Source organism: Zerene cesonia, chromosome 13, assembly GCF_012273895.1.
Source record: "Zerene cesonia ecotype Mississippi chromosome 13, Zerene_cesonia_1.1, whole genome shotgun sequence".
Lineage (NCBI taxonomy): Eukaryota > Metazoa > Arthropoda > Insecta > Lepidoptera > Pieridae > Zerene > Zerene cesonia.
This window is the reverse complement of record NC_052114.1, coordinates 8,652,084-8,662,144: the sequence shown is the minus strand read 5'-3', so window position 1 is coordinate 8,662,144 and position 10,061 is coordinate 8,652,084. Positions and strand designations below refer to the sequence as shown.

General features: G+C 32.2%; 3 protein-coding genes across 3 annotated transcripts; all 3 read right to left on the bottom strand.

The window, feature by feature from the left end:
- Positions 1 to 1,242: 1,242 nt before the first annotated feature.
- Positions 1,243 to 2,972, bottom strand: LOC119831336 (catalase-like). Its single transcript, XM_038354639.1, has 2 exons — positions 2,889 to 2,972; positions 1,243 to 2,676 (listed from the first exon to the last, which is right to left on the bottom strand). The coding sequence occupies exons 1-2, from the start codon at positions 2,970 to 2,972 to the stop codon at positions 1,243 to 1,245; spliced, it is 1,518 nt and encodes a 505-aa protein (XP_038210567.1).
- A 1,379-nt stretch (positions 2,973 to 4,351) lies between these two features.
- Positions 4,352 to 6,067, bottom strand: LOC119831335 (catalase-like). Its single transcript, XM_038354638.1, has 2 exons — positions 5,996 to 6,067; positions 4,352 to 5,915 (listed from the first exon to the last, which is right to left on the bottom strand). The coding sequence occupies exons 1-2, from the start codon at positions 6,065 to 6,067 to the stop codon at positions 4,479 to 4,481; spliced, it is 1,509 nt and encodes a 502-aa protein (XP_038210566.1). The 3' UTR covers positions 4,352 to 4,478.
- Positions 6,068 to 6,983: 916 nt separating this feature from the next.
- On the bottom strand, positions 6,984 to 8,984 carry LOC119831427 (catalase-like). The gene is made up of 2 exons (XM_038354763.1): positions 8,686 to 8,984; positions 6,984 to 8,522 (listed from the first exon to the last, which is right to left on the bottom strand). The coding sequence occupies exons 1-2, from the start codon at positions 8,779 to 8,781 to the stop codon at positions 7,080 to 7,082; spliced, it is 1,539 nt and encodes a 512-aa protein (XP_038210691.1). The 5' UTR covers positions 8,782 to 8,984; the 3' UTR covers positions 6,984 to 7,079.
- Between the last annotated feature and the right edge of the window lie 1,077 nt (positions 8,985 to 10,061).

Sequence of the window (10,061 nt, the reverse complement as noted above, 5' to 3'; positions counted from 1 at the left end):
ACATGTATTATCTAATATGAACGCCACTTGTTAAAATAAATCATCACTTGTTTATATTTTTTTGCAATAATGCACATTTTTACACAATAAATATTAATATGATTCCTCTAGAAATCAGTTCATCTCTCAGATTGCATGAAAGATAATAATTATCGGACGGCAGTATTTCACTTCCGTTCATACAAAAAGCCGTACAAGCTTTATTGATTCTTTGACATATGCATTGATATGATTCTTGGTATAGATGGATAATCTGTTTTTCTGTCTGTACTAGAGTCTTCCGGTGCGTTGCACAACCTACCGCAAACGCTCTGTTTTCACTAGAAAGCTGGATTTGATATGTGTAACACTAGATATTGGATCGAAATCATTCCATTCCTTTTTACATATCAAGAAACGTATCTTGTAACTCATCAATTGCTAAGTCGTCTTTTCTATGAGATGTATAGAGATTAGAGACGTCCACGTAGTGTACTGTAACGACACCAATAGTTAATACATTCAGAACAGTAAGAATAATAATAGGTACCTATGACAGTAAACGATAATTGCTCGATTACTATACTCTGATATGTATATTTCAGATACTAATAACTCCCTTTTTATTTCGAGAATCATTTCTAAAAATCATCCTTCTCTTTTGTGAATTAAATTAGATTAAGAAGTTAGGGCCTATAGGTATAACTTGAACATGATAGAGGTACTGCAAATAATTTTCCGTTAGTTTGTCGTTACCAGTAAAGATATGAAAGAAATGGTGTTCTTCAAATATTTTGACCTCTTCCTCTAACATTAAAATACTCCCTCGTCTATGTACCAAGATTAAATTCTTTGAGTAGAAAACTATTAAGTATGGCTTTCGGTATATCAAAAAGAAATTACAATAGATCCGAAAAAACATATTTAAAGAAAGAGAAACGATGAGTTTGAGATGAGATTGTATTAGTTATTTTATATTAATTACGAAAACAACATGTACTACCAAGGACAAAAAGCAATACGTTTATAAGTATCATTATAGACCTCTATAATGATATCATTCACCATTTTTTTTTTTATTTCTCTTAATAGATAAAAATTATAAGAAGAAAACTTTGACTGAATGTTTACTTACCAATTTTATTGTATTTTATTTATATTAATAAATAATTATCCATCATATGTACTTTTACTTCCAATTAAGTCATTCTTAATAGTTATGTCTTTTTATAATTATTACATTATTCAGTATTTACCATTAAATTATAAGTAAAATGTGCCTGTTATATTTGATATCAGACCTTGTTCAATTCGATTACCGAAATCCGAATGTATAAAACTAAAAATATTGACAGCTCTGTCCTGAAGAATCTTTGAAGCTGAACCCAAACTATACAATATATTATCAATTAGGTTATCTCTTTCTTCATCTGTCATACCATATAAATAAAGCTCTCTTATTTGTCCAAAATTATCAGAGACTTGTTCTATAATCTTAATTGGCTCTGAACTGTTGAAATCTTTAAGAGGAAATGGTCCATTAAAGGAATTAGGAAAGTAATTAGGCGTGTCCTTTCCATTGGCTTTAACCGGTGGTACTCCATCACGATTGTAAGTGAAAGATTTACTTTGAAGTGGACAATTTACAGGGATTTTATTAAAATTTGCACCTAAGCGATAGTACTGTGCATCTCTATAAGATAACCGTCGTGCTTCAAACAGCTTATCAACACCACCGAGGATACCGGGTACAAGATTGGCTGGATTAAATGCTAATTGCTCAATTTCAGCGAAATAATTAACCGGGTTCCTATTTAATACGACTTGTCCAACGGGATGTAAAGGATATGTGTGTAAAGGGAGAATTTTAGTTACATCAAAAACGTCGAAATTTGCATTTTTTACATCTTCTAGGGATAATATCTGTACCGATAAATTCCAAGCTGGAAAGTCACCATTCGAAATAGATTTATATAAATCGCGTGTGTTATAATCAGCATCTTCAGCACCAATATTTCTAGCTTCCTCTGCACTTAAATTTTTGATACCCTTATTCGGTAGAAAGTGGAACCTAACAAAATAATTTTCACCACCTTCATTCACTACTTGGAATGTATGTATACCAAAACCAGGCATATGACGATATCCATCAGGAATTCCCCTATCACTAAATATCCATAAGAATATATGCCAGCTTTCTGGACGAAGAGTTAAAAAATCCCACAAAACATTTGCATCAAATAAATTTGTAGTGGGATTTTTTTTCACAGCATGAACGAATGTAGTAAAAAATAGAGGATCTTTAATGACAAACATTGGAGTGTTTAAACCAACTATATCGAAATTTCCTTCTTCTGTGTAGAATTTAACCGCGAATCCGCGTGCGTCCCTGGAAGTATCACTACCACCTCTCTCCACAATGATTGATGAAAATCTTGCCGCTATCGGTGTTATCTTGCCGATTGTACTGAAAAGCTTGGCTTTACAAATGTGAGTTATATCGTGAGTTACTATAAAATATCCAAATGCCCCTCCAGCCTTTGCGTGTACGAATCTTTCAGGTATACGCTCGCGAGAGAGGTGGGTTATCGAATCCATGAAATATTCATTATACAACAATCTCGTGTTTAAAGTACCTGATGCGTCTCTATAACTCACTGGTGCACCATTACTTGTTGTCATAATGCCAATAGGTCCCTGTAAAAATTAAATATGTAGTATACAACATATTGCCTTAAATAAACATCTAATAGAATGTATTTTTTTTTTGGATTCTGTTGTGAATATGGAATATTTATGTAAGTTTATTAATAAGGATTGAAGAGGTTTTAATATAGCAGACTTAAAATTAAAAGAAAAAGTACAACATACTACAATTAAAAAATATAACTATAACACAAAAATCTTACTGCAGTTTTTTCATTAAATGATAATATTTGGTCCAGAGGATCCTGTTGTAAAGCTGTTATGGGAATTAATAAAACGATTAACATAAACATTATTGACAATAATTTGTACTAAAATATTATTATTGGTCAAGTAAACAGACCTGACTTTTATAATGCGCTCTCACTTAAAGAAACCGCAGCAAGAACTAAGCGAATTGCATCTCGCAATGGTTATTAAATACAATTCCATTGGTTTATTTTTCATAACAATTTATTATTTGCAATTTTCAACGCAGAGTATTATCTGTATTACTTTCTTTATTTGAGACGCCTTATTCGAATATTTTAGCTTAGAATTAACTGTTAGGGCAGACTTACTTCAAGAGTATTTCTTAGTATTTTTCTCGTTCGGACAAAATAACATATAAAGTGAATTTTTCATACACGACTTTTGAACTGAAAGTTATTTACACTTGTAATATTGTAAAGTTCTCTTGGAAGTACGATATATTTGAAACTTAGTCAATATGTGTTCCTCGCACTTTAGGACTATAATCAAAATATGTAATTTTTTATGAAATAAAGTTTAATAAAAATATAATATACAATTTTAACACTCTGTGTATCCGAAAATCCTAAAAATGGGAAGTAAATAAAAATAAGGAAAACGTTTTTTAGAAATGTTTATTTAACAATATGTTATAACTTCTCTTAAAAAAATCACAAAATTTTATGAAGGCTGGGGCGAACTGCGCGCTAAATGAAATTTAATTTTACTGTGTACAAAATGTTCGTTTTTTTAGGTATCGGTACAATACAAGCGCGCATGTACAAATTTTAAGAACCACGAGGATTAAGACATGCATCTACGCTATATGTCATATTGTATATAAGTTTTATATAGTGTTATAAACTTACGATTTAGAAAAAAATTTATAGCTTTAATTCCAAGAAAAACAATCGGAATTCATTTACATTACGTCTTATAATTATTATTATAATTTTGCATTAAATAAAATCATTTATATATTACATTAAATAAAATTATAATGGAATAATTAAAAATAAATTAATTTATTACATTTAAACTACATATTATTACAATTCCTCCCATAATTGTACTCTCTAGCTATCTTTTATATCCACGCGAATGGATATATTTTCGTTTTGGGAAAAAAAATATATCTATATATTCTTATCTTAACTAAGTTTCAATAGAAACCACTATCAAAAATATAAGTAACTAGCTGTTCGCCCCGCCTTCGCCCGTGGTACACATGTAGCCAATGTCACTCAGTGAAGTTGCAACTTTGTAATGGTGGTTTTAAAATCGGTCCAGTAGTTTTTAAGTTTATCCATTACAAACAAACAAACAAAATTAAAAAATAAGCATAAAAATGTTTGTACCTTTTTTTCCGTCAATCTATTTACATATACTATTTACACAGTAATTAAAACTACACAACGCTTTTTGATGGGGGTTTTTGAATTGTCAGAGTGATTAAAGATTCAGGTTTATATGTATAATAACATCTATTAAACTAAACCGAAATAAACGAGTGCGAAGCCGCGGGCAAAAGCTAGTAATACTAATAAAATACAAAAATATCCTTAATAATCATTCCAATAATGCTTTGAACTATTAGCAAGTAATCCTTGCTCTATTCTACTACCGAGGTCCGGATGAATAATGTAAAATATTTTGACCGCCCTTTCTTGGAGAAACTTAGCGGCAGGTCCCAAACTGTATAGCACATTTTCGACTAATCTACTACGCTCCTCCGTTGTTATTTCATTCACATACAATTCTGTCGCTTGTTCAAAATTGTTAGCATCTTCTTCGTAAATTCTCAACAGTTCTCCTCTTTTATGATCTTCATACGGAACCGGTCCATTAAAGGAATTAGGATAATAATTGGGGGCATCCTTGCCATTGTCCTTCACAGGCGGCTTTCCATCTCTGTTATAAGCCAAGTTTTTCGATTGTATAGGACAATTCACGGGTATCCTATTAAAATTAGCCCCTAAACGATAATACTGGGCATCTCTGTAAGCTAATCTTCTTGCTTCGAACACTTTATCAGGTCCGCCTAAAATTCCTGGCACTAAATTAGCTGGATTAAATGCTAATTGTTCGATTTCAGCAAAGTAATTTACTGCATTTTTATTTAACACCATCTTTCCTAAGGGTCTCAGTGGATACTCATCTATAGGTAAAACTTTTGTAACATCAAATACATTAATTCTAGCATTTTTAACGTCGTCTAATGTAAGTACTTGAATACTTACACTCCAAGTTGGAAAATCTCCATTAGAAATAGATCTGTATAATGTTCTTGTATTATAATCAGCATCTTCAGCACTTATTTTCCTTGCTTGTTCCGTTCGCAAATTTTTTATTCCTGCATCTGGCATGAAGTGGAATCTAATAAAATGCTTCTCTCCGTGTTCATTAATGACTTCAAAAGTATGAATACCAAACCCAGGCATATGATGATATCCGTCTGGTATACCGCGATCTCCAAACACCAATAAAAACATATGAAAACTTTCGGGTCGAAGTGTTAAGAAATCCCAAAGAGTATTTGCATCATACAAATTCGTTGCTGGGTTCTTCTTTTGAGCTCTTACAAATGTAGGAAATAATATTGGGTCATTGTATACATACATAGGTGTATTAAATCCTACGATATCGAAGTTTCCATCTTCCGTATAGAATTTCACAGCAAATCCTCGTGCATCTCTTGAAGTATCACTTCCACCTCTTTCCACAACAACTGGAGAGAATCTGGCTGCTATTGGTGTTTTTTTACCAACTCTACTGAACAATTTAGCTTTACAAATGTGTGTGATATCATGTGTGACTTCGAAATATCCAAAAGCTCCACCGGCCACTGCATGCACTATACGTTCAGGTATACGTTCGCGAACTAGATGTGTCATAGAATCCATAAAAAATTCATTAAATATTAAACGAGTATTTAGGGTGTTCGTGTCCTTGTACTCAATAGGTGCTCCGGCGCTAGTTGTCATAATTCCAATTGGCCCCTAGAAAAATATTATAGTATCTTGAGTATCCTTGAAGCACAAAAAGTTTATCACATTATATAACGTTATTGATAACTTACCGACGTTTTTTCCTTATATAAAATAATTTGTTGAGCTGGGTCACTCGTTGCACTCACGGTGGCTATCGCCATAATTCCTACCAACCAATACATATTTTCGTATGAAAACAATTATCACATTTTTATTAAACCTTCAACAGCTCTCTTACAGATCAATCACCGGCTTTATACTATTCTGAACGCTGCGGCCTTGTTTTGAACTGACCAACTTACAAGCAATGCAACTATTTCGCAAATACCCAAAAAATTGATCAATGTTTAGGTACGCGTTCAAATGTATCAACAGCACGCTGCTATAATTAAATTCAAAGGCGGAAAGGCCAAACGAAATGCACTAATTTCACTGATACTTTCAATATTATTTATGTGTGGTAATCTTAGCAAAAATAATAATAATATGCATCGTTAAAAAGAGATCCACATTTTTTTATAATTACAATACTTTTATTCCCTGCGTAATCCATTTTCAATAAATCATGGCCAGGGAAACCTTAGAGGGTTCAACTTTACATATTAAATTCATATTAATAATGCACATAGTAATATTATTAATAATAGATAATATAAGCATTATTCATACCAATTAATTATGTATTAATCTTATTGACGTTAATTTGAAATCATTATATACATCAAGTCGCGGTCTAATAACTATGGAGAAAGAACTAAACCAGCCAAGAAAAATGTTGTGGTTGCATAATCCATTGAACGTAATATTACAATGTAAATAACATTAAATTCATTACACTGGTTACGTTTTCAAATTAGTTATTTTGAATTCAATATTTAGATAAAAATAACTGAGGTCATTTAAATATTTATAATCTGAGTGTTTCTTTTTTATTTTATAATTTATACCACTAATAAATGAAAAGACGCGAACGAAATAAAGGTTTAATTTTGATTGTGTTTTGAGGAACTAGGTATAAGTATGTGAAATACCCCAAATCGCTAATATTGAACAGACAGTGCGAAAAAAATCAATGTAGGCATTTATAAATTTATTTAATTCTTTTATTACGTTTAAATTAAAGTCACAAACATTTTTAAACGTTATTTATATAAAAATACTTTGGCCATAACACTATTTATACGATTTCATATAATTTTCAGTCATATTGGATACCAACCCTTGTTCTACTGTACTGCCGAGGTCTGGATGAATAGAAGATAAAAGTGAAACTGCTCTTACTTGTAGAAATTTAGTAGCTGTTGCCAAGCTGTAGAGTATGTTTTCAATCAACCTTTCTTTCTCATCCGATGTCATTTGGTTCTGATATAAATCCCTTGCTTGATCAAAGTTATTTGGCTCATCCTCCACGATATCTATTAATTTAGTGCTATTATAATCCATGTAGGGAATTGGCCCATTGAATGAATTCGGATAGTAATTAGGCAGGTCTCTCTCATTGTCTCTCACTGGAGCTGTTCCGTCACGATTGTATGTTATCGGATTAGACATAAAGGGACAATTAACACGAATCTTATTGAAATTTACACCTAATCGATAGTACTGCGCCTCACGGTATGCTAATCGTCTTGTTTCAAAAATTTTGTCAGCGCCTCCTAGTATACCGGGAACCAAATTTGACGGACTAAATGCTAACTGCTCAACCTCGGCGAAATAGTTGTCAAAATTTTTATTAAGAACCATTTGGCCGACTGGATGTAACGGATACTTATCTAATGGAAGTACTTTTGTTACATCGAACACATTGAAATCCGCATTTTTTACATCTTCAAGTGTAAGTATTTGTAACGACACCGACCACGAAGGAAAATCACCTTTGGCAATATCACGGTATAAGCCTCTTATAAGATAATCAGCATCTATTCCACTTATAATTCTTGCTTGTTCCGCATCCATATGTTTTATTCCAGAATTTGGCAGGAAATGGAATCGTACAAAGTAATATTCACCCGCTTCATTTACTACCTGATAAGTATGTATATTGAAACCTGGCATATTGCGAATCGCATAAGGAATACCTCTATCGCCAAAGACCATTAAAAATATGTGCATGGATTCAGGACGCTCAGTTACAAAATCCCAAAGCATGTTCGAGTCAAATAAATTTGTAGCTGGATTCCTTTTCTGTGAATGTGTGAATGTCGTAAAGTAGATAGGATCTTTAATGGAAAACATCGGTGTATTAAATCCAACCATGTCAAAATTTCCCTCTTCTGTATAGAATCTTACAGCAAAACCTCTTGCGTCTCTGAATAGGTCACTTCCTCCTCTCTCAGGATTAATCGGAGAGAAACGAGCAACTATTGGAGTTCTTTTCCCAACCGCACTGAATAGTTTCGCTTTACATATATGAGTTATATCGTGGGTTACTTCAAAATAACCAAATGCGGACGCCCCCTTTGCATGAACAAAACGTTCCGGAATACGTTCTCTTATAATGCGCGTGATAGAATCCAATAAATATTCATTAAACAGGAACTTGGTATTTAAAGAACTGGATACCTCTCTATAGGGAACTGGCACACCATTACTTGTTGTCATAATTCCGATGGGCCCCTGCAAACAATACGTTTAATATAAATATGTTTGTTAACCTAACAATTATTAACCTTATTTAATAAACAGTTCTAGGACCAAATAAAAAAATGTGAAAGGTTTAATTTAAAAGTTTAAAATTATGACTAGACTATAAAAATGTTACAGCAACATCAGGTCCTACCTTAGTCCTTTCTTTAAAAGCAGGTAATTGTTGTGCAGGGTCATCATCGAATGCTATCACAACAATCGAAAATAGCAGAAATAAAAGTCGAAACATGTCTATCTACCAAATCTTCCTTAGTAATGGATATAGGAGCTGACAACCAATATTTCCTTGCGTGTAAATATTGTAATCAATACAGCAATATTACAGAAAAATAGCAATAAATAAAAATTTTTGTCTTTGCTCCGATACTAAGAACTACAGACTATTGTAAGCTCTACAAACTACTCGCTACTGATTCAGTATCGTTTGCAAAGTAAGCACGTAATTATTGGCAGAATCATATATTACAATAATTAAACATAATTACTTCTACACTCTATTTACCATATGAAATGTTGCAGGCAAACCATAAAGAATTGGAATTAGAGGAGAAGAACGTTAATTAAAAAATGACAACTAATCATTTTAGCTTTAGCTTTAGCCCTTAATCAATACTGTAGAATAAGTCTAAACAATAAAGTATACGTACCTATATCACTTTCAAAATGTATTTAATAAATGGTAATGACATCAAATTATTTGTTATGTACATTTGATGACAATTCATTATTATCTGATTTAAACGTTCAAACTGTGTACATTATAAATTATTACAGGTGGTTACTGGGTACTACTTCTTTTTTGTAACGAAACGTTTTTTCTGTTACGAAAAAAATAGTTTCTATCAACGTTTTTTTTTGTCATGACGGTAATGTAGCTGGTGGGTGGCCTGATGGTAAGCGCTACCACCGCCCATGAACATTTAGAGAGGCGTAAGGTCGAATGCAGACCTTACGCCACATACAGACAATAGTTACAGAATAATATAAAAGGTCGTAAAGAATACCTATATAAAGCCTAGGATAATCTATGTAGACGGAATAGTAAATAGGAATATTGGATATATTGGTAATCTCAGAATTATCATAATTTTTAGTTTATCCGTAGCATCGAGTTGGACGTTTGTTGCAAAAATATAACAGTTTAGTGTTTATCCAATTATTACGTTCTAATTATATGAACTTATGAGGACGAAACAAATTTTATTTATGATATAAAAGTTTAAATTATTGTAACGATCTTTTTTATATGTATAATATGAGAAATCCATGAACATTAATAGCGTTGCATTCATATCCCTACAATTTCAGGATTGAGCGGTGATATTTTGCATAGACACTAAGTAGCATAATTAATTAACTAGTCCCTCGCCCAGGCGCCGCCAGGGCAGTAATTTTTTTCTATGATTTCAAAATTTTTACTAATTATTATCCTAATCCAAGCGTAGACAAATACATATTATAAATTAATTATAAACTAGTTGCAACTTGCGGCTTACCACATACCAATTA

Excerpts from the sequence above, each read along its gene's own strand:
- LOC119831335 (XM_038354638.1), bottom strand. The coding sequence starts at position 6,067 with ATGGCGATAGCCACCGTGAGTGCAACGAGTGACCCAGCTCAACAAATT. Across the intron at positions 5,916-5,995 it reads TATATAAGGAAAAAACGTCG|GGGCCAATTGGAATTATGAC; the intron begins GTAAGTTATCAA and ends ATATTTTTCTAG.
- LOC119831427 (XM_038354763.1), bottom strand. The coding sequence starts at position 8,781 with ATGTTTCGACTTTTATTTCTGCTATTTTCGATTGTTGTGATAGCATTC. Across the intron at positions 8,523-8,685 it reads CTTTTAAAGAAAGGACTAAG|GGGCCCATCGGAATTATGAC; the intron begins GTAGGACCTGAT and ends TATTGTTTGCAG.
- LOC119831336 (XM_038354639.1), bottom strand. The coding sequence starts at position 2,972 with ATGTTAATCGTTTTATTAATTCCCATAACAGCTTTACAACAGGATCCT. Across the intron at positions 2,677-2,888 it reads CATTTAATGAAAAAACTGCA|GGACCTATTGGCATTATGAC; the intron begins GTAAGATTTTTG and ends TAATTTTTACAG.